Source organism: Epinephelus moara, chromosome 18 (assembly GCF_006386435.1).
Source record: "Epinephelus moara isolate mb chromosome 18, YSFRI_EMoa_1.0, whole genome shotgun sequence".
NCBI lineage: Eukaryota > Metazoa > Chordata > Actinopteri > Perciformes > Serranidae > Epinephelus > Epinephelus moara.
The window spans coordinates 25,555,395-25,579,454 of NC_065523.1; the positions used below are offsets into that span (position 1 = coordinate 25,555,395).

A 24,060-nucleotide genomic window follows, 5' to 3' on the forward strand; every position below is an offset into this window, starting at 1 on the left:
TTCTTGAAGAGAAATTGGGGAGAAGCAATCTAAATATATATTAGGTCTTACAGCTGTGTTTGAGGTTAGATAGGTACTATCTGAGGACAGGAGGTCATGAATTTTGCCTCTAATAGTTAGAATTTTGTCATTAAAAAAGCTCATAAAATCATTACTGCTAAGGGCTAAAGGAATACAAGGCTCAATGTCCCAATTAAATATCTTTTAGGTGAGTCTTTGTTTAGACATCTTCACAACACTCTCGCACAGTGTTACAACTTGTATGTTCACAGAAACTCCAAACACCAGAAGCCTAGTCAGACCCAGGACAATCCAAGTTCGCTACATCATTGCTCAGTACAGATCCCAGTGCTCTTTGCGTTTAAGATGCCACACAACTGGTTCAATATCATTTAAGTTTCCCTTTATATTCATTGTCTTGTGTGGCGATCAGCAGTGATGTGGTGGTTCACTTTTACACTGTGATCTGTAGCCTATAGTTCGGCTTTAGCTTCTAACTATCTTTGTCTTTTTAACCTGTTGTTGCTGCTGAGTCAGTTTGACATCCTGGATATATCCTTCAAACACAGACTGTAGACCCCTCTGTCTGCTAATCTGCAGCAGCCTGTTAATACCACAGAGTCATGTAAGAGTCACTGACCCCTAGTTAGTCCTTTATTGACAGCTAAAGTGTATTTAGTGTCTGTTTTATGTTGGACTTTCACCTATAGAGGTGGGTTTCTGCAGCCTTATCTTGAATCCCCATGCTACTAGCTGTCAACTGTTTCATGCATGTTCTGCTTAACATGGAGAAAAGGCGCAACTCTGCTGCTGACACTTCAGAGAAATGTCGACCGGCTCTCATTTACCGACAGCACTGCAGACTTTGTGGTATCAGTGACACAGAACGTTCGATACAGCAAAGATTACAGGTTTCCCCCGTGCGGAGCCACAGTTGGAGATCCACCCTTTTGTTATTTCATGTAACTTATATGCTAATTCTGCTCAGTGTCTGTGCCGATGCCTCTATTGTGTGGTACATCAATGTCAAAAATTGGAAGAAATAAATGAATTAGATATTTTGAGCTGCTTTCAGAATCTTATTATGATGTCAGTCTGGATGGCAGTGCTGCTTGTTGAAGCCTAACAGGAGGTACGTGGGGTAAATCCGGTGTACAAACATGAATATAAAGAGTTTCCATGAGAGCTTGCAACAACTTTACACACTGATGCATGAATACTAATTTCAAATATTACATTTACTTCTACTTTCTTCTCTTATTAGCCACAGGCTATTATCTCTCCGTCCTCATTTTCACAGTCCGCCTTCCTTTTACAGCTTTCGATTACTAATCAGACACACTGTTTTCACTGCACTCTCACAATCCTGCAAAGCACCACCACTACAAGTAACATGGCCCACTTATTTCTTTTGGTCATACAGGACAAAAGCACAACATCATCTCTAATATTAATCTTTGTCTGTAAACACACTGGCAGTTGATGTTTTTCTGTCGTTCTCTGTCTCCGCCCCTCTCGTCCCCCTCCCTCCATCACTCCATTCATCATGTAATTGGGTGGATTATGACTAATACCAAGCCCTCCGGCTGTTTGCGGGCTGTCGAGCAGCTTTTACGCAGATTATAAATTGTTTAATATATTTGGATGCCTGTGTGTTTGTGTGTGTTCAGTCAGGACTGATCCACCTTTTGATCTCTAAACTGTCAAATCGGGTTAGGTGGCGCCAGACATCGATATTCCATGCAAATCTGTTGTTTATCGAAGCGAGGCTTTAAACCCACTACGTGAGCAAATCAGCTTTTAATGATGAAAACAAGCACATTAATGTCTCGGAGAGGATAGGAATCAAAAGCTGAAGTTGTCAGGAGAAAGTGGATGGATGTTGACAGCCATAATTAGCTGTCATTAATTGATCAGACACTCTTTTGTCTTTGGGAAGGTGTTCAGCAAAATGATGTACAAACACACTCGTTCTCTCTGTCTTTCACCCATCTCTAAGAGGTACATCTAAGCTTTTTCCATCCTTTTTTGGTGCTTTGGTTTAGCGCCTACGCATCCTACACACACACACACACACACACACACACTGAGAACCCTTCACTGAAGATGTTAACAAACACTCCACACACTCCCGAGGACACCAGGGTTATACAGTGAGGAGGAGCTGCCCTGCCAAACAAAAGGATGCAGGGATAAGTGCAGAACAAGATGAAAGCTTCACTGTTGGCATGGCAACCAGCAGATGATCTGCATGGCGAGGTTTGATGTTTGACGTGTTGACGGTGGATTCTGGGTTGGAGAGAAGGAGAGGTGAAGAGAACCGGTTTGATCCAGCTCAGCTGTGTGAGTGCTCTTTATCTCCCTCACTGTTGTTTTATTGTTTCGCTTTATTCTCTCTCCTCCTTTCGTTAAGAGATTGAGAGCAGCTCAGCGTTTCCTCTGATGCTGCTGGAGCTCATGGTGCTGCCAGTCGATGTGCTCAGACCCTGGAGCAGCACTCCAGTGCACTGTTGGTGTGTTTTTGTGTGTGTGCGTGTGTGTTGCTGTTGAGCAAATATATTGGTCCAACAGGCATATTGACACATCACACACTAATAGTGTCACTGTTGTTCACTGTCAATATGATGGAGGTCCTCTACTGGAGCAGCTCCATCAAAACAGTCTGTAGAGCCTGCTGTGAAATCATATTCTCTTTCATTTATTATTTTTTGATTTGACTGTTTTATTGCATCATATATGAATCATTCTTCATCAGGAGCCAATGGTTTTCAATAATAGAGATTCCTATCCAATTAATACAACACTGACTCATTGTTTTTTGGGTAAAATTTGCTGTTTCACAGGAATTTTTACAAACACTGAAGGAAACATTGCACTTAAATACAGATGATACAATTAGTCAAGTCAGTCAACAGAAAATTAATGAGCAACAGTTGTCTTGCTTTTCCTTTTTTCTCGTTACCACTGTTTATGCTTGCTCGTGTTTTTTTTTTTTAAGATATTTTTTAGCCTTTAATTGATAGGACAGATGAGTGTGAAAGGGGGACAGAGAGGGGGAGTGACATGCAGCAAAGGGCCACAGGCTGGAGTGGAACCCAGGCTGCTGCGGCAACAGCCTTGTACATGGGGCGCCTGCTCTACCACTAAGCCACCGACGCCCCAAAATGTGCTCGTGTTTTGTCTATACAGATATTTTTTTGTGCTTGTGCTCATTTTTTGTTTTTTTTGTTAGAATAGTGGGCGGACTCTGGATAAGCCTTTTAGCCTTGCTTCCTCTCCTGCACTGTAATTACTGTCTATCCTATTGTAAGTATTTTGTGTCTTAAATATTGTGCAAATAAACTAAACTAAAATTTTAAAAAAAATTATAAACAGAAAATCAATTTCAATCAAAAGAAATTTGAACCGCACCATTTTAGATAATTAATCAAATTAATAGACTTTTTTTTTTTACAGCAAATAATATATTATTTGCTGTAAATATTGCAAAATTTTCTTAGTTTTCTGTTATTAAAATTAATATTTTGGGGGTTTGTGGACACTTGGTCACATAAAACAAGACATTTGAAAACATTTCCTAGCATTTTATACAAAAATCAATCAATTGATTGGAAAAACAGACTGATAGTGAAAGTAATCACTAGTTACAGCCCTAATTTTACATTTTTAAAACGTGGTAAGACTTTGTTGAGAGACCAAGCGTGTGCACATCCAGGCAAAATACTCTGGTGCGAGACAAAAAAATTCACTGATATGTCACTATGGAGTACAAAGGAGAGCTCAACACTGTAGGCTACAAAAAAATAGTTTATTTCTAAAGCAGTCTTTCGATCTTCCTGAGAGAGATCTCGTAGATTGTGATGTTGCCTAAGAGTGATACTTTGCTGATTTCAACCAGCTTTGCATCATAACGATGTGGGCTGATTGTGTAAGTGAACTGTGGTAAACTTCCCTCCATCTTACCAGCGCTCAGATCTCCCTGCTCAAATTGTGTCATCTGGTGGATTTTCACCAGCTCTAGGGCCGTTGCTCAAACCACAGGTTGTAGTTCCTCATTTGTGTATACACCACAGACAGAAGCAGTGCAGAAGCTGATTGAGAGAGAGAACCACCTCTCTTTGTCTCTCTCAAAGTCAGACTATGTCTTCAGAAACATTTTTAGTGCACTGTTTAGCTGTAAAAAAGAGGACAATAGCCCCTTTTCCACCAACACTTCCAGGAACTTTTATTACCAGGAATTTATTTACCTGGGTAAAAGAATTCCTGGTAATCTGTGTGGTTTGTGTTTCCACCGCACCTCAAAGTTCTGGAAAATGTGATCAAATCAGGCTGATGACGTAGATGATTTGGCGTGTGCCCTGTATTTGGCTCCGCCAGCTTGTTGGCTGGTAACATGCTGGTGTAGAGAGTTGGGGCTGTTTGTCTCAGCCAGCAGCTAAGTTTTAAAGTATTTTAAGATAAGTGTCAAACTAAGTTAGTCTACATACAGACAGCTGTCATTTGAGCTTATTAGTAACAATTAGCTATCAGCTGAACTAGTGTGCTGTCCTTGTGTAAGACATAACGCTAGTGTTGGTGGATGAGAGACTGTGGGCGGAGCATATTGAATACCGCTGTCTATGTTTACATGTTCATGCTGCTGACCTCATGTATTGATGAATTATTGGCTTCTTACTCGCTAAGGGTTAATTTCACTTACAGTAACAAGTGTAGCTGCTGTCAATTGTCATTTTCGAGTTACCGTCACGTATCTTCACAGAACCGATACCGTTAGCGCTTATCAATACTACAGTACAGTCTTTGATAATTTAGCTCCGGGGCTAATTAAGTACCGGGTGTCGGCACCCATCCTTAATCAAAACACAAACGAAGTGGAGCTTGTAGTAATGAAATTAAGATTGCAGCGGCTGCCCGTACCAGGAAGTGCGGAACGCTGCAAGAGAGTATTCCACCAATCAGCGTTCTCCAGCACACAGCCCTGTCCCTCAAGAATTCCGGGTAATCTGAAAAGTCCTTCCCCCCTACTAGGTACTTTTTTTAGGGAAAGTTTGGGGTTGAGGGAAAGTTTTTTTCCCTGGATAATTTCGGTGGAAACGCGCCGAGGCTTTTCAAAATCCCAGGGTGAAAAAGGGGCTCTCATGAACAGGAAGTGAGCACCTTACTGTTTCCTTTTATGTGTGAATGGAGGCCGAGAACACTGAGATCAAACAGTAAAGCTAGTCCCCGATGCCAGGGATCAGCACACCCAGGGCCACGCCCCTGCCTGACACCCGGCACACTATGCACCACACCCTGATTCCTGTCCCTGCAGGTGGTGGGCCCACAGGGCGACGGCTCCATGTTATAAATTCGAGCTAAGCCTGACCTGGCCACCAGGCACTCGCTAGTGGGCTCCCTTCCACAGGTCTGACTCCAGGGCAGGGGGCCCTGGTGTCCCCATACTGGGGGAGGTTCTCAAAGTCTCTATTCCGTTTCATCAGTGTCTTGAATTACTCTTAGTCTGGCCCCTCCCCTGGGACCACTTTACCTTGAGAGACTCTACCAGGGGTTGACAAGGACATGCAAACCCCTCCACCAAGGTTAAGGTGGCCCCGGGTCAGACCCACGACACGCTGGAGGGATTGCAAATCTCCTCTGGCCTGGGAACGCCTTGGGGTCCCCCAGGAGGAGCTGAAAAGTGTTGCTGGGGAGAGGGACGTCTGGGGTGCTTTGCTTGGCCTGCTGCCCCCGCGACCCGGCCCCTGATAAGCGGATGAAAATGGATGGATGGATGGAAACGGTTAAACTATACCAATATACCAATTTCAAAGGTATGTGCAAGAGAAATGAACTATTTATTTGGAGCCTACAGTGTGCAGACCTCCCCCTGTGCGCCGCAGTTTTGATCACCTTCGGTGCAGACACTGTTGAGGAAAGAGCAGTCATGCTCAGAACTTTGTGCTCGCGTCACTTTTTCATCTTTTCCTGGAAAGTCTGTCATCTCCCTTGAGGCTCTGTCCTTTCCTTCTCTTCTCTATTTTATCCATGCACATCCCCTTTATTCCTCCGTCTCTCTGTCCTTCAGCCAGAGCTTTAAGTGGCCAGTCAGGTGCTGTGGGACTAACACCCCAACAGCCCCTCCAGAGCTATTTTAAGAACTGCTGCTTGTGTTCGCCGCCTCGCAGTCAGTCAGGTCAGAGTTTCATTGACTTCTGTGGTAACTTAAAGGGAGTGTAGCTCAGTCAGTCAGTTATTTCCATTCAGTCATCTCATCCCAAGCTGCATTCCCTGTGTAGGAAGTGTACAGTACATCTACATCTACATAAGTGTACAGTGCTGCATATGCATGTGGTGTAAGCACTGGTGAAAGGGACCAGTGTTCCCTGGAGGGAGCAGTGGAACATGAAAACAAGGCTTGTGGTGTGTTAACCTGCTCTCTGCTGTTATGTACTGTGTGTCTGTGCAGCCTTTGTGTCTTTTTCTATTTCTCCCTCTCTACCTGCTTCAGGTGCTCTCTGCTCATTACCTGCATCCCTCAGTCTGTCCTCCCTTTGTGGCATGTTTGTTTGCATTCATACACATCCAGGCAACTGCAGACGCCATGTGACCAAGGAGCTCATTTCTCTGTTTGTGCTTGTTAGCGAGAAAACTCAAGCGTCTGTGCATGTGTGTGTGTGTGTGTGTGTGTGTGTCTGGGCTGTTAGTGACAATCGACTGCTCCGTCAGCCTCTCTCTCTCTGCATCCTTCAATCTCTGTCTCACCCGATCTATCTCACTGTCACCCTCCCCCTTTTACTGCCTCGCCGACTTGCTTCTTACTCGACTCGCTCTCCATTTTCCTCCTGCCCCATTTTTCACCCAGTCGTCTGCTCGGTGTGCTCCTGACGCCAGCCCTCATTTCTATTTCCTCGCTTTTACTTTTGTATTTGATCTTCCTCCTGTAGAAACTTGGCATGCTAACTTAACATCCTTCAGCAGAGGTCACGCCAGTCTGTCCTCGACACCTGCTGACGCATCCAATCACATCAGCACGCTGTTACTTAAAGAGAAGTAGCCTGTTCAGTATTTTGGATCTGGCACAGATTAGGGTGGCCTGAAGTAGATAGGACGGCGAAGTTCTCAGCTGAACAAATACAGCAAGCAGAAACACCCACAAAATATATTATAATGCAAGAAAATCTTACGACCGTGGTCTGCTCAGCCCACATCGTCCTCGTCATTGCAAAGCTGTGGATGTGTTACTTACAAATCAGAGGCTTGAAAGTTGGTTTTTAAAAGCCAAAATATCTCAGCACCCGCTGAAGTAACTGTTGAGTCACTGGCATCGATCCATGACTTAAAATAACCCCCACAAATACAGATATATTGTGGCCATTTTGTGCTAAGGGACTGTAAAAGTCTTAAAGGGGAACTCTGCTTCCAAAATCTCAGGCCAACCTATTGTTGGTCGAATGGCATTGTGGGTAACATAGGCGTCAGGTTTCAACAAGGAAGAAGAATTGGTGGAATAAAGTAGACATTATCTCTGGTTCTGCCTCTACTTTTTGTACTCTCCATCATGTGACAGTTATTGTTGTATGAATGCAATGCTAAATTGCTGCAGTTATCGTTGCCTTAAACTTATTTTGAAACTTTTATTTTGTTACTGCTGATTTCTCTTCTGTCTCACACTCCTTTCATCTTCCTCTCTCATCTCTATAAACAAATATCTGCATATGTACGCAGAATCTGTAGGCAACGGTACAACAGTTGACAACAGAAGCTTTCTGGTGTCCATTTGTAGTCCAAGTAGTATTGACCAAACACATCTGAGTGGGCTTTAGTTGCCTGCAGGTGAACAGTTGGTGTGGAGAGCAAAATAGGCTGAACTTATTGGCTGGAAAGCAACTCCAGAAGCCATCGGCTATCATCTGTTAATTTAGGTTTTTCATTAGCTTTTTTCTAATTCATCTGCATTCATACGCAGATATCTGTTCACAGAGATTAGCCAAAATGTTGTCTGGAACTATCTCAAGTTGCTAATCGAAATTGTAAATACTGAGCAACACACGGAAGAGGAAGTCTGTGCCCGGATATCTGCTGGCTAAACTAGATCTCCCGAAATATTGGCTGTTGGGTTCCAAGATTCCTCTCATGGTGTCTGTGCTGTAACTCAGTTCACCACTGGCAGCATATTGGTAATCTTTGGTTCCCATTATGTAAGGAAGAGCTTCCATCTGTATTGATTCAGTGAGGTCAACCTGTGGTTACAATTTATGCAAAAGGCAGCGATGTCTCACATGCCAATGTTTTAATTTATTCAATATCAATAGACATGACTTCTAAAGCAGGTATTTAGCATGGCCCATTAGCCATTGGTGTGTGAAACTTAAGTTGCATAGACCTGTTTTCACAGCAGACAATTTGACTTGGTAGCAAAGATTCATGTTAAGGCAATTTTTTACTCCCTTTACTACGAAAATAGATGCATTCATTTCAAATGTTTTGACTCTTACATCCATACATACTTTCCATGTGTCCTTTATGTTGGTACAGATACACCCAATAGATGGCACTAGAGGGCAGAGTCAAAAGTTTCTGACAACAACAATCGGTGATGACAGTGAAGGCGGTCGTAATAATGTACCTTTAACTGGAGGAAGCGTTGTAGATGGCAGTGGTCTTTGAGGCCATTCAATACATCCTGACATGTGGACGAAGAATTATTTTCACCATATTACCAATTAGTTCCATTCCGCCAGTCCTTACATGTCTTTGTGTGTCCTACAGTCCTATCTTGCTTGAACTACACTACACTGCCCCCACGATCTCTGGTGGTACCGCTCCATTTTGTCTGTATCCGTGAGCTTTCAGGAGCAAATACGGACAAAATGAATGCAGAGTATGGACAGAATGCTCCATTCATATATTCACCTATTAATGTGCCATTAGAAGCATTGGCAGATTAAGAGAGACAATGGGCCCCTGGGCACTGATATGCAAAAGGCCCAACGTCTTCTAAGGTCCCGTTTATACAACCTGAAAACGCAACGTTTTGAAAACGGGTTCCAGAGTGCAATTTTTTGGAAAAGGCACCATCTCTGTTGTCATGTAAACTTGCAATATGCAGTTCCTCTGAAAACAGAGACTTGTGGCACATGCGCATTACGCTTCACTAGGCATGCGCAAGAAAGTCGACCATCACAACAACAATGGCAGACTCCCGAGCTCTGCTTGTGCTGCTCACCCTATTGAATTTATCAACGCTTCCCCATCATAGTGTAGATTTACTGTAGCAACTCCACCTCGTCGTCCGTCCGTCCAGACAAACATTTGTGCGGTCGCCATTTTGTTTGTTTATACATCGCCGCTCTGTAGAAGGAAGCGTAAGCGTCACACCGCCAACTACTGGCCTGGCATGTATACTGCAGCGTTTTTGGTCATTTTTGCGGATCTGTGTGCACGGCAGTTGTTAGCAAAATGTTGTCATCTAAACGCGGAAACTTTTTTCAAAAGGAAAACGAGAAACGATTCTGTTTTCAGTGGATCGTTTTCGTGTAAATATGGCCTAAATAGGAGCGAGGCTTTGTGGGTTTGCCTCTTTTTTGTAGTCATTTTGCATCTCTCTGTGGTGTCTCTTTGAGGTCATTTTGGCTCTTTTCTTGGTTGTTTTGTGTCTTTGTAGTTATTTGTAGTTCCTTTGCATCTCTTGGGATCATTATGAGTATCTTCCTGGTAAATGCGTGTTAATTTGAGTGACATTTTGCAAGGGGCTTGGGCACTTTGGGCCCCTGGGTCTCTGCCCGGTAGGCCCAATCATTAATCCATCCATGATTAGAAGATTGTGTGCTAGTAGGGTGCATCTGTTACCTTTAGAAATAGCCAGGCTAGCTGTTTCACCCTGTTTCCAGTGTCTGTGCAAAGCTAACTGGGTGCTAGCTGTTAGCCTCTTACTTAACATACAGATCTAGCTTCTCATCCAACTCTCTGACAGACAATAAAGAAGCATATTTCCCCCAAATTTTGAACTTTAGCTTTAAATTCACAACACTTGTTCAGACGTCCTTACCGTCATTTCTAACTCTAACCTTCACAACAATCTCCAATTGTGAAAATGTCCCCCAGCCCATGCCTCCCCTGTGTTGTGTGACTCTTGTATAAAGACAGTAGTTCCTCCCCTCCCACTCTGCACGCCCCCTCAGGGCCTGATATTTGTCAGGGTGTGTGACAGTCCAGAAGTGCTTACCCATCCATCAAGTGCAGAGAGAGGACAGGGAGACCAGGTGAGCCTCTGTCAAAAAAAAGGAAGAAAGGGAGACTGAAAAGTGGGCACATATGGAATCTGCTGCAGCATCTGTCAGACTCCGAACATCAGCTGTGGTTTAAGCCAGAATGAAACGAGCAGAAAATAAAGAAAACCGTTGCGAATGCTGCTTTTTAATGACGCAGCTGGAGGTTTTAAATCAGTTAAGAGCGCTTCTTGGCTCTTCAAAACTTGAGTAAATTGGTGGTTTTCAGTGGTTCATTCAGCTGAGAGAAGAGAGACTCAATATGCTGAAGGAGGCACAAACTGTTGACCATAAATACATCTTCTCTCTCAGCACCCACTCTGCACCTCCCTCCTCTTCACCACTCATTCAAATGTTTTCCCCCTTCTTTGCCCAGTTATGAATATACATGTAAATCTGAATAAATGTTTTTGGATCTGAAGCTGGAAGAGATTACAGATTGCGGATAAAGAAATGTATTTTTGAATATCAAATATTACAAAAACATTTTTTTATGTACAGGTAATTCACCGCCCAGCTTTTTCTGTGCCATTTCCTGCTTTTCTCTCCACTCTCCTGTGTTTACTTTGCACCTCTTTTCCTTTCTACTGTCTCTTCGCCCTCTTATATCACTTTTATACCCTTCTGCTTTTAACCTCCTGCCCCTCCTCTCTCATCTCCCGGGGTGCTGGCTTTAGCTGATTAGAGTGGCCGTGCATGCTTTGATTAATTGGATGAGTCTTGTCTCAGTGCCAGGCTCCTCTCCTCATCCTCATCCAGAAGCGGCTAAAACAAACATGATGCTTTTAATGGCAGTGGTGCATTGATGAGAGGAAAAAACCTAAACCATGAGTGTGTCAGCACGCATTGTGCAGGTTGCACTTAATTCAACCTGAAAAGCACTAGACATGTTTCCAATGTGTCATGTTTGTTTAAGCTCTCATATATCAGAGGATTTTGGGCTGTGTGTGAGCCAGACTCATAGTGGCAGATATGTTATTTTATGCATGTTTAAACCAGTGGTTCCCAACTGGTGGGTCGTGGTCCATTCTGAATAGACCACAAGTGACTCATGAACGTGTCAAGTTTGTAAAAAACACACTTTATTTTTGAAGTACAGTGAATTTTTTAGCAAGGAGTTTTTATTTAGAAGTGCTGTTTCCTGCTGTAGACTGAGTGATGAACGGACAGCTACTTGACAGAGACAGCAAACTAGTTTGATGACATGGCCAAACACAAGTATGACACTGACTATATTAATGTTCAAAATTTACACACACTAAAATAAAATAAGTTTTATATTGAAAACCACAATGTAAGAACCCACCATCTGTCATGTGACAATAAATCCCCTGTGGGTGGGAGCCAATATTTCGGGCTGATCCGGTGTACCCAGTGGATATCCAGGCCAATACTTCCCCTTCCATGCACCGAGCATTTCGGCTAATCAGATATCGGCATATGACTGCAGATGAATAAATTAAAACATTTATATAAAGCTACATTTTCATCAGGGTATAGCCGATGGGTCCCCAGATGGCTTGTCGACCAATGTGTTCCACCTCTCCACACAGACTATTTTCCTGTAGTTCAAATGTGGTTCATCAACAATACTTGGACTACGAACGGACTACAAACAGTAACCAGAGCGCTGCTGATGCCAATATCTTATCCCTTTACCTACATCATCATCCATTCTGCATACATATCCACGTATCTCTTTATAGAGATTACAAAAATCGCAAAAAAATTGAGCAGTGCTTTGAAGGTTTTTGTTTTAATAAACATTAAAAAACAATACCTAATGTGAACATATGAAAACCATATCAAATGTGGGACATTGTTCCCCACTTTGGTTAATGCTGGACAGTATTTGCCATTAGATTTTGAAGGTGTTGTAATCAAACACGGTTTTAATAACTGAAATTTTAAAGGCGCTGTATGTAAGAATGTGGCCAAAACGGTTACTGCACTCAAATTCAAAATACTGCCGCGAGTTGTGTCCGCCCCCCCTCCTCTACAGATTTGAGGTTGCTGCTCTGTGCTGTGTTGCTGCATTGTGCTCCGGCATCCGGCAAAAATATAAGTCCTGCGTATCTTTTGCAGAGGGCTCCGGAGTGCCACAGCTGAGACGATGCCGGAACGCAGCACAGCCGCAGCCAGTGGAAACACACACATCGACTAGAACTGAATCCTATCGGCATCATAACTATATTTAAACATACAGAGAAATGCCATAAAAGAATGGCAGTTGTGCTCAGAAATAAGTCCTTGATAATCAAAATAGTTGCTGATTAATTTTCTTTTGATCATAATTTCTGTCTAGTATACAGTCCAGTACACATGCATAATAACATTTGTAGAGTATGTCTTTTGGCTGAGCCCTCCTGTAACCCTACTCCAGCAAAACTTGGAACCATCCTTCTCTGCTCACCCCGTCAACCTCCACAGTGTTTTAATCTGTCCTTCAGGCTTTGGTGACGACAACAACCACTTCCATCTCCATGGCTCTGTCTCCCTACTCATTTGTCTCCTCCCTCCTCTCCATCACTCTCTCTTGTTTGTGTCATCCTCCCCATTTTCTCTGTCCATCTCAGCCTTCTTTAAGTGAATCCCACTTCAAAAAGCTTGTCTATGAAAGGTCGTCTGCATCCTCTACAGACCCCCCCCCCCCCCCCCGCCCCCCGTGGCTCTTCGTGTTCCTGCTTTTTGTTGCTCTCTTTTCTGTCTCTCCCTCTCCTTGTTTTTGTTTTGTTCTGCTGTGCCCCCAGCACAGCCATGGCCAAAGCAACACACACACACATACTCAAAATGACACACATAAAACCCACTTTAGCACAGCCAAGTTAAAGGCTGGCTGGGAAAGTCAAATGCTCTGTTATTCCATCCCAGCAAATACAATCTCTGGAGATGCAGTGCCAACCGGAGAGCCCCGAGGGGCGCCAGGGCTTTCTCAGAAATGCAGACAATCACACAAGCTAACTGCTCTGTTGTTTCCCTCTGTCCCTCCTCCTTTCATTACAGGACATTTCTATCAACCAGCAGAAGGCCAGAGTCACTCTGTGTGTGTGCAAACAGCATGTTTGTGTGTCCTTCTGTGTGTGTTCGCCCTGCCTGTTTGATAATGCTAACCAGGGATGATGGACTCTATGCGATGTGGAAGAATAAACAGGCACAATAACTCAATAACAACTTGAGGCCTCATTCGGTGAAATCACTGCATGATGAATGACTTTGGTTCCACTGTGTTAAGACTGTACAATAGACGCCTTGTTCCTGTGATCACTGGAGCCCAACAGCTGCCTTGTTGTGTGATTATGTCCTGCATATTGTTATGCGTGGTCGGGGGAAGGAGGGTTTGTTATATTTATGTATATGTTTATGTGTTTTACGATCCCATAAAGCACAGAAATAATACAATACATGGCAGTTATAGCCTAGTAAATGATTCAATTTAAGGACTAAATGACGACTGCAACAAATGAAATGAGGAGTATCAGAACAATATTTGAGCAATGAATATAAATTAGTGAAAAGACTAACAAGAATATCTTCATCTCGGGCAATTTTGTCAGATGAAAGTGGTGAATTTTGAGCTTTATAATTTTAATTTCTCTATCTTTCTTTTGCCACATCAGTTTAAAGCTGCACTTACTGATATTTTATGGGGAAAATGGATGAAATGTAAAGGATGTTGCTCTTAGTGGTGAACCCACAGAGAATTACCACCCGATTTTGCAGTTCCCCATATTTATAGAGAGCATTTTAGCTCTCATTATCACCACTTCCAGCAGCAGCACTAAATTAAAAAGCTCTGATAAACTGACAAGCTAATAGCTACATGCACAGCACCAAATGGCAGACAGACATAGTTAGTGACTCGCTGGTGAATATAACATTTAGCTGCTAGAGATCCAGATATTTCCCTCAAGAGTTGGTAGAGACCAAATCAAAGCTAAATAGACCAAATCACAGTGTTTGTTTACAGTAACTTATGGGTGGAAACCACCTGCGTTACGTATATTGAATCAAATGGCGCTAAGCAAACACTGCCGCAGTCGGTTAGTTTTTAGCCACCTGAAAAACCTGAAACGTTTAAAATAGAAATCAAAATAATGTGCATTATGCTACAATGTTTAATTCTACAGTGTTAAACATTGTAGCATAATGCACATTTTTATTTTATGTGATCACTTTATATTTACATACTTATATTTCATACTCTTATTCCCACTTCTTAAAATTCTCTACTCTTTACATCGGAGCAACTAATGAATCATAATTTTCATTCAGGGGTCAATAAAGTATTTCTGATTCTGTTTCTGAAACGAAACACAGGACTTTCACCCTTAAGACGTTTTTTGTGTCCTGGGTGAAACCACACATCATTTTAACCCAAACTATGATCTTTTTTCTAAACCTGACCAAGTAGTTTTGCTGCCTGAGACTAAGGAACTGTATGCACGCAACGAGCAGAAACTAACACACCCAAAACTGACACTAGTGGGGTCACTAGAGCTGTCACTAGAGTGTTAATAACTGCTATCATGTTAGCCATGTCAACTTTATAAGGTGACAATATGTCAGTGTTGTTTTCAGCATAGACATGTGTATGAAGATGTAAGTTATGACAGCCATCCGAAAAGTGAAGCCAGTACATCTTGATCGCCCCCTGGTGGCTGGCTGCATAAACCCCGCCCCCTCCATGTTAGCTGATGGGACATGGGCCAAGCTAAAAATGAAGTCCACATCAAATAAATTTTTCCCAAAGATAATGTCTTACATTTTTGATAGTTCTTGTGCTTTTCCTTTTGATAAATTTGGGTTTAATTAGTTATTTGATACTTTAAAAATGGGGTTTAAAATCATGCTTTACAGCTTTGTGTGCCAGTCGCTGTGCTCGCAATCAGTGGCACTACTCCAGATAACATCGCCAGCACAAGATGGCAGTGGCCCTATCTGGGATGTTTTGGCTTCATTTCTGTACAGTGGGAGGAAGTGGAGACATGTTGTCCATCTTTATAAACAGTTTATGGCTTTCAGCTTGTGCACTGCTCCCAAGTGGACAAAATGATCCATTAACTCAGTTTTAAATTAAAGTTATTGAATACTGATGATTTCCATCCACAGACTCAGAGAAGCATTCTTGTTTACTCCCTTGTTATCCTCATCACCTCACAGCATTTAGCCAGCTGCAGCCTGCCCCCTGTGGAGGGTAGGGTGTAACACAGCTGAGCTGTTGATGGCCCCTCTCCTCAAGGCTCATGTGTTCTGAAGTAACCCATTAATCATGTTGCCATAGTCGGGGTGAGTGAGGAGGATGCTGGTAAGACAGAGAGAGGCCAGGCCTGAGAGCGACTCAGTCTGTCAGCTGAAGCCTTGCATAATGAGGGCTAATGGATTGGGGAGCATGGACATACCTGTCCAGTCTACTCCCATTAGGATGAATAGAGAGCTGTGGGGCTGTTCTCTTCTGTCCTATGTACTGTGTGTGTGTATGTGCATAAAGAGTGTGTAGCATGTGGGAAGTTATTTAATCACATTGCTGATTTATACTGCAATCTCTCAACCTCCTTCCTTGCACGAGTGTTTCATTTCAGTGTTTCTGTGGTTATTAACAGTGTACCTTGTCTGTCTCTGTGTGTCTCCCAGGCTGTGAGCCCTGTGCAGGGTGGTGATGAGCAGTCAGGGCAGCAGCAGCAGCCGGGGAAGTGGCCAGCATGCTGACACTCCTCCCCCTCGTCATGCCCCTGGACCCAAGCTGCAGGTGCAGCGCTCCCTTTCTCGTGACACCATCACCATCCATTTCTCTGCTCTGGGGAAGGAGGAAGATGACGAGGAAGAGGAGCTCTACGGGGTACCTGTTGAATCTACTGAGGCTAAATCTGAGATTGACGGTGTACGGGGATTCCAAGGTCTAGAAGCTGCAGGGGCTGATGACGAGTCTGTCACTACAGGCTTGGAGGCAAAAGAGGAGCTGCTGTTTGAATATGCTGGTGTGGAGACCTCCTCAGGAGCTGCTGTGCTCCCTGTTTCATCCACCACCCTGTTTGTGCAGCCTTTAGACCCTCAGCCACACACACCCTCTCCAGCCATGACTATTATCCCCACCTCCACACAACCCCACCTGAGCTCCACCCCTCCCACCAGCTCCTCCTGGCCCTCTGACCGACCTTCAGTAAATCCTCCATCGTCAAGCTCCAGCTCCTCCTCCCCGTGTAAGTCTGCAGCACTGTCCTCCTCCAAACCTTTCCTCAGCCTGGTCAGGTCTTTGTCCAATGACGTTGAGTCTCGAGAACCCGCTCCTGCACCTGCAACTGCTGCGCCGCCGCACGCACGTCACCGCCATTTAATGAAATCTTTTGTTAAGTCTCTTTCCACGGACACTTCAAAGGCTGAACATCCGGAAGGGCCTCTTCATCACTATCTTCATCACCCTCCTCATCAGCAACAGCATGTACAGCCATCCCAGCGGCCTCCACCCCGCAACATGCAGCTCTTCAAACAGTTCTCCCAGCCTCGCTTATGCTCCAGCCCTGTCACTGTCACTCAAGCAGGTGGAGACTCCAAAACAGCCCCCTCCTCCCCCATCATGTCCCCCGATGGCAGGTCTTTCTTCAAGGTCCAAGAGGTGGAGGCCAGGATAGAGGATACCAAGCGGCGGCTGTCAGAGGTGATGTCAGACCCCCTGCAGCTTTTTAGTAAGATCATGGGGGATGAGTCTGGCGTGGGAGGTGTTGGAAGTGCCACCCATCGTGCCAAATCGTTGTCCTCCAGTGCGTCAGAGCTCAGCGGAGCAGCAGCGATAAATGGACACGCGGAAGGTAACAACAACTATAGCATCAAGGAGGAGGAAGGAGCAGAAGAGGAAGAAACCCCCACGGCCAAGGGCCCGGACTCTGTTTTTTTCTCCTTCCCATCACTGGCACCAGCTCCGACCCTTACCCAGACCTCCTCATCCACTTTCCCCAGATCTCCTTCTCTCACTCTGGGCCGCTGCTCTATGTCGGCCCTGGTGGCTCGACAGGAAGACGAGGACTTCTGTGAACTGTACAGTGAAGACTTTGAGTTATGCACCGATACAGAAACACCAGATGGGGATCGTCCCGGGTCCAGGCAGCCCCATACTGGTAGCACTGGGTTGTGTAGTGAACTTGACACAGAGGAGGAGGAGAAAGAGGAGGAGGAAGAAGAGGAGTTGGAGACTGTGCCCATGACTGGCCTCATCTTCCTGACGCAGTTGGTGTACTGGTACATAATCCTTCCGGTGCCGCCATATGTATGTGCAGTGGTGCATGGGATAGTAGCTGGGTTCATGTTGGCCTTACTGGTCCTCTGGCTGTCCTCTACTCGGCGCTCTTCATCAGGGACGAGAGGAGGGCGGCGAAGGATAGAGCTCTGGAATGTGGCCCAGCTGGATATCAAAGAACCGGGAACCTTCAAGGTGAGACAAATCACGGCATGGATGGCCAAATTTGAACCTGTTGCTATATGAATTTAAAATGTAAACTTGTTTAGAGCCTTGGCTGTTCTAGCAGGTGCCCTCGCTTCACTGGCTGTAGGACAACCATCAAGGTCTCTGTGCAGCATTATATTTGTCACGGATTTTAATGCAAGCTCACAACAAACACCTTGTTCTATGTAGCCAAGAGTCAAGATGACCTAATTTGGATTTAGCCTTGCAGGTTTTACACATGCAGTTGATAGCATCTGTGTGATATATAGCTGAGGTGCTGCATTTTATCTTATCATGCCTTGGAGGAACCATCCACAGAGAACAGAATGCAAAATGTCTGTGTTTGTTTACTATCAAGCACAAGCGAAATCGTAGTAGGTAGGAGTGTTGTCCCACAGAGTTTTTGTTTTTTATCTTTAGACTACATGTTCTTCGCTTTCGCATTAGCCAAGCACTGATATTTCCCCTGTTGTTCCAATTGAATTGGCTTTGCTCACACAGCCTCCTCTGGGACTGATAAGGTGGGAGGTTGGATGAGAATTAAACTCTGTACATTCTCATGGGGACCAGTAGCAATATATTGGGGTTTTATTAAACTTTTTCCTCAGTGACGTCTCCAGTTTTTTCATTCCACACATTCCAGTGACAGCGCCACCACATTTGCCCCCTGTTCTCAGTTAACCTCGCTCAGTGCGGCAGGAACTCTGCTAGAAGAGAAATGTTTAGTAGAGAGTTATGTAAGCATGTGTGCTCGTATGTGTGTGTGTGTGTGTGTGTGTGTGTGTGTGTGTGTATCTGTGCGCCTCAGTGGGTACCAAGCTGTTGCACAGGAGAGCCTTATGGCTGGGGGGCACAGCTGTTCCAAAGAGGAGCTCTGCGGTTGTGCAGAACATGATACACACATTTGAACGTTAGACCCCAGAGCACCCAAGTGCAGGGCAACAGTGGGGACACACTTCCTCTTTCTCTTTCTGTTCCTTCAAGGATCAACAAAGAGTCAGTGTTTCAGATGCCCCACTTTATCTTTAGTTGTGTTGTATGAACTTTGTGGCACCACCACCACCATTTTGAACTATACTGGCATGTGATTTGATTGTGATTCTAGGAAAATACTGTGAGGAGTGATGTTGATTGACAACAATGGATAAAATTGTTCTAACACATTCTTCATGTTTTAAGAGTAGCACCCAACAACACATGATGATATTAGGTGATCACAGATATATGGGTTAAATAAGAAATTGCTTTGCAGAGAATGCAAAGATACTGTATGTATGTGGTCATCATTAAACAGTTTGTAAAAAAAAAAAAAGAAAAAATGAATCCATCGATTAATCGAGTAATCAGATAAGAAATACTTTGGCTTTATTAAAGAGCAATGGTGTATACAAAAGATAAGATAAGCTAGGTCGAATGTTAATGTTACCTTGTGTTGGGTCCGCTCCATGGACCAGATGCTTTTTGTTGAGATGCTAAAGCATTGACGTAATGCTATTGTAGTAAGCTAGTTTGGTTTAGCAGAAGAGACACTATAAAGAGTTTTTACTTGAAATGATCCTGAACTGTTTTTTTCTCCCCTCACTATTTTCTCCATCTTCCATCATTTTGCAATCTGCGCTGTCAAATCTCGTCTTCTATGTTGAGCATGGATGTATGATTTTTAGGTGTCTTCTTCACATCATGTGTCCACAGCCTAAGCGCATTGTGCCACAGTAATAATCATCTGTGCAAAACACGGTGCACTGTAACCTGTTGAGTTAAATGGATTAAACGACGTATGCAGATCATTTTAGAAGAAGAAGAACAAGAAGATTTACTGTATTAATCCCCGAGGGGAAATCCATTTTCTCACTTTCTTTCATATAAACACAGGCCCGAAATACTCACACGTGCACAAACAGGACCTATACATGCGTTAAATGGAGAGACATCAGAGCCAAGGGGCTGCCCATGGACAGGCGCTCCAAGCAGCTGGGGGTTTGGTGCCTTTCTCAAGGGCACCCCGGCAGTCCCCAGGTGCCAGTCCACACTCTATATTTGGTATATAAGTCAGGGACTTTAACTGGCAACCCTCTGGTTCTCAACCCAAGTCTCTATGGACTGAGCTACTGCCGCTCCCTATATATAGAGAGAATGAAGTCACGCTGTGTGTTGCAATTGAGCTTCTCTGCTCTTTGTTGTGGTAGACAGTCAGGCTGCATATTAGTGCATGTGAGTCCCTCTGTCCGAATCTGACTGGCTAGCTAATCACCGCAGCTTTGCATTGTGCTCATATGGCAACTACTGCTGATAATGCAGTCCCAACCCACAGTGGCAGGATGGCATCGTCACAGAAGTGTAATGTCCCACCCTTCATTTCCCCCAAAGGTTCACACTGTTAGCTCTTTTTAACATTGTTGCCACTGTTAGCGGCTTTAGCTGGTAGCATTGTTAGCAGGTAGCTGCTGGCTTTCCTGAACTCTCAGGTGATCAATATCAGCCTCAAACATCCAGTATCATTCTGGCTATATTCACCATTGGGGAGTTAAAGACATCTTCAACACCAAACAGCAGGTTCAGTTTAAACACTAAAATCAACACACCAGTAACCACATGGAAACTCGGCTCATGAGTATACCCCAAATCCTTTGTGTTAGACTGTGAGTCTGATGTGTGTATATGTGCTATGAGAATAGATTTTGAATTACTGTCAATTAAAACTCGTCTCCTCTCCACCCCGTCAATCTCTCAGGGCTGGATGAATGAGATCCACAGCTACGACCCGGAGATGTACCACGCCACCCTGACCCACTCCGTTTATGTCCGTCTGGAGGGCTCCGTCCTGCGTCTGTCCAAGCCCAACCGCAACATCTCCCGCCGTGCCACACACAACGAGCCTAAACCTGACGTCACCTACATCAGCCAGAAGATCTATGACCTGACTGACAGCAAGGTGTGGTGGTTGTGGGTGCATGTGGGTGATGGGTTAGGGTTAGGGTTAGGGTTAGGGTGCTGTGTGTGTGTGAGAGGGAAAGATATTAATGCCTTAAGTGTGTGTGTGTGTGTGTGTGTGTATTAGCTTCTGAGTGTGTTTGTGTCTTTGATGATAAGCCTAACAGATAATGACATCAAGCACACGTCCCCTCATATTTGCCTTTGCCTGAGTGCATGCTTGCTAATAGGTCAAGTTCAGTGACAAAGCTACTCATTTTCAGTGTCACATAGTGTGTGTGTAAACATGGAGTGAATATCACAGGTCACTGACCCTGTACACACAACTTTGTGTCTTGTGCAGTAGTGTGTGCTGACGCAATGTTTTTGTATATCTGAGGGCAGTAAGAAGACATTTCGCATATCATGGAGGAAAGGGGTCATTATGGCTGTCCTCATCATGCAGCTACCCTCTTCTCCTCCTTCTGGAGCTCAACAACTCCCTAAAGCTTCATTCCACCATCATTATTGTGGATGTTTAGTCTGTCTCAAATGTTACCTGCATTTATAGACGCTGGATTTTTATGCCTCTGTGCCAGCGATAGCTGTGGCTGGAGGCATTATTTTTTCAGGTTGTCCTTCCATCCGTATTGTTATTGTGAATGCAATATCTCAAAAATGCCTTGTGGGAATTTCTTCAAATTTGGCACAAACGTCCACTTTAACTCAACGATGAACTGGTTAGAGTTTGTTGAACAAAGGTCAAAGGTCACGGTCACTGTGGCCTTGTCTGCCTCATTCTTTCAAATACAATATCTCAACAACACCTTGAGAGGATTTTTTTCAAATTTGGCACAAACATCCACTTGAACTCATCAATGGTCACTGCAACCTCACAAAACATGTTTTTGGCCATAACTCAAGAATTCATTCACTAATTATGACAAAATTACCCACAAATCTCTAATAGGATATAATGATCAAGTAATGACATTTTATTTCCAAAAAGGTCAATGGTCAACTTCACTGCGACATCATAATGTTCTGCATTAAACAATTTTCCAGTCATTACTTAATGTCATGTCTCAGGAAAAGAAGGGGAGACATTTGGTCAGATACTGAATTGGTGGCACTAATCTTGGGTGTCCACCTTGCAACTGTCCTGATTGTATAGATCTTCTGTGCTGCCGAGGCATCCATGTTTTTACAGACATGGCTGTAAACTGTAACTGCAACTTGACAGGTTCACGCATTACATTTGCCAGCTCATCGCCCTGCTCTCTTTCTGTTTATCAGACCAAAAGTGAGGCAAGAATTAACTAGCTAGCCACCCCACAGTGCCTCCACCTCGCTCCCAGCTGCTATGGATGCGTTGCTAGGAGGAGAGCGGGCAGCAGCTTTGAAGCTGAACCTTTGTTTGGCCCCCAGCGACAGGTCTAACCTATGTAACGGCAGCAACAGAAAGTTTGCTGATCTGGCATGGAGTTAGAGCTGTCTGCTCTGTTTTCACTGGTCGGTCACATGTTGCTGCGGCTGCTGACTGGAGGCTTAGTCTCCGGAACTGCTGCTTGCTCTCATCCTGGCAAGTTGACCTGTAGCGGTTGGGAGTGAGGTTGAGGACCCACCGTCATCCAAGGCTCTAGCTAATGTTAGCCATGTGAATGTAAACTTAATGCCGCAACCTTGATGCCTTTGGGTCAGGTTAGCAGAAGGCTAAAGTATTAGCATTATTTTCTCTCTATCTCTGAAAAGGCTTGGCCGACACTGACACATATTTTATTCTGTTTAAAGTCAGACTTTCTTTTAGACCCCTGTTCCTTTTTGGATTGCTTTGCAGAGTAGGCAGCTTCTGACACTGCTGGATTAGCACCTTTTTCTGCAAGAATATCTGCCATCGAATCAGGCTTTCACCGAAGGGTTGTGTATGTGCTTTTGCATTTGTAGAACAGCCAGTAAAGCCTGATTTATGGTCCTGCGTTAAATCAACGACGTCGCTACGTCGTAGGGTACGTGGCTACACAGAAGGCTCGCCGTAGCCCCCGGTGTAGCCTGATGTGCACCTCCCCAAAAATGTAACTACACATCCAGGCGACGCAGACCCAGCGCAGACCGAGAGGGCTGTGATTGGTTTGCTTGGTAGCAACGCATTTCCGGTTCTGTATTTCCAGATTGCGCCATCCCCGCCATCTTTAAACATCTTCTGTTGCGATATAGATGTTGCAGTATTAAGGCCCATTTATGCTCAACGTTCAATACGGATACGGACGGAGCCGTCTGTCCGTGCTCCGCGTTCATTTCTCTGTGACCGGAAAAGCCGGAAGCTAAACAAAGAATCAACTATAAATGACAATAACCATTCAGGAAAGGAATGCAGCCTCCTATCGCTCTGGCGGTGAATTGCACCGCGACGAAATGGAGTGACGGAGAAGTTCGAAGGGTTCACGACGGCGTCACGGCAACGACGTAGGTACATCGTAGGTACGCCGCAGGACCATAAATCAAGCTTAAGACCAACCTCTCCCTGAAATGACCTGTGAATGTAAAAGTCTCTTGTCTCCTACCTTGAAAACAGAGCCAAGCAGAAGTCTAGTTTTCTCTCAGTCCACATTAAGTACAGTGTGCTCAAAGTTTATTATCGAGTTAAGTACATATTCTTAAATAGCTGGTCAAAGTCAAATTGTGCTTTGGATTAGAGCAATATAACTAAATAATGGAGTGATTTGCACTTGTATTCCTACCTGCATTGTTTCCTTTGGTTTTCAAGCCCAGAGTTGCTGTCACTTACACCCTGGGGCAAGTCTGTCACATAATATTTATAGTTTCATTGTGCTGTATTAAGTATGAGTGTTAGACACATTTTTTTTTTGTCTGTATTTTAATGCAGGTATTGTACTGCCCCAGAAACGACACACTCTAACATAGTCATCTTCATGCGTTTAATAGAATGAACTCGGTCTATATGCCCCCATAGATCTACCTGGTGCCCCAAAGCTTGGCTAGGAAGAGAGTTTGGAACAAGAAGTACCCCATTTGCATCGAGCTGGCCAAGCAGGAGGACTTCATGTCCAAAGCCCAGGGTGAGAAGCCCGAAGCTGGCGAGGAGAAATTAACAGGGCTGGGCGAGAAGCTGGAACGAATGGACAAATGTGAGAAAGTCGAGGTATCAGGATCAGCAGAGGAACCCAAAAGACCAACCTCTGGAGGCGGGGATCTGACAATCTACTTGTTTGGGAGGACGGGTCGGGAAAAGGAGGAGTGGTTCCGGAGATTTCTTCTCGCGTCACGAATGAAGTCAGAAGGGAGAGGTGGCAGTTTGCCTGGCATCTGCAAGAGTGGTGAGTCTGAAATGAGTAAGGTATCGCATACCAAGATGCAGCAAGATGTACAGTATATGGGTTTATCTATCTCTCACACCCTTTCCACACACATACAGTATTTGCACTGGCACACATCACTTCCCACAGTGAC

General features: G+C 44.3%; 1 protein-coding gene across 3 annotated transcripts in view; it reads left to right on the forward strand.

Annotated features, from left to right (window-relative positions):
• tex2 (testis expressed 2) overlaps positions 1-24,060 on the forward strand; it is a 49,367-nt gene that overhangs the window by 9,648 nt on the left and 15,659 nt on the right. For all 3 annotated transcript variants that reach the window (XM_050068620.1, XM_050068619.1, XM_050068621.1), the window contains exons 3-5: positions 15,879-17,670; positions 20,414-20,614; positions 23,564-23,927. In XM_050068620.1, coding sequence (XP_049924577.1) covers positions 15,904-17,670; positions 20,414-20,614; positions 23,564-23,927 — 2,332 coding nt within the window. In that variant the 5' untranslated portion in view covers positions 15,879-15,903. The remainder of the gene's footprint in view (positions 1-15,878; positions 17,671-20,413; positions 20,615-23,563; positions 23,928-24,060) is intronic.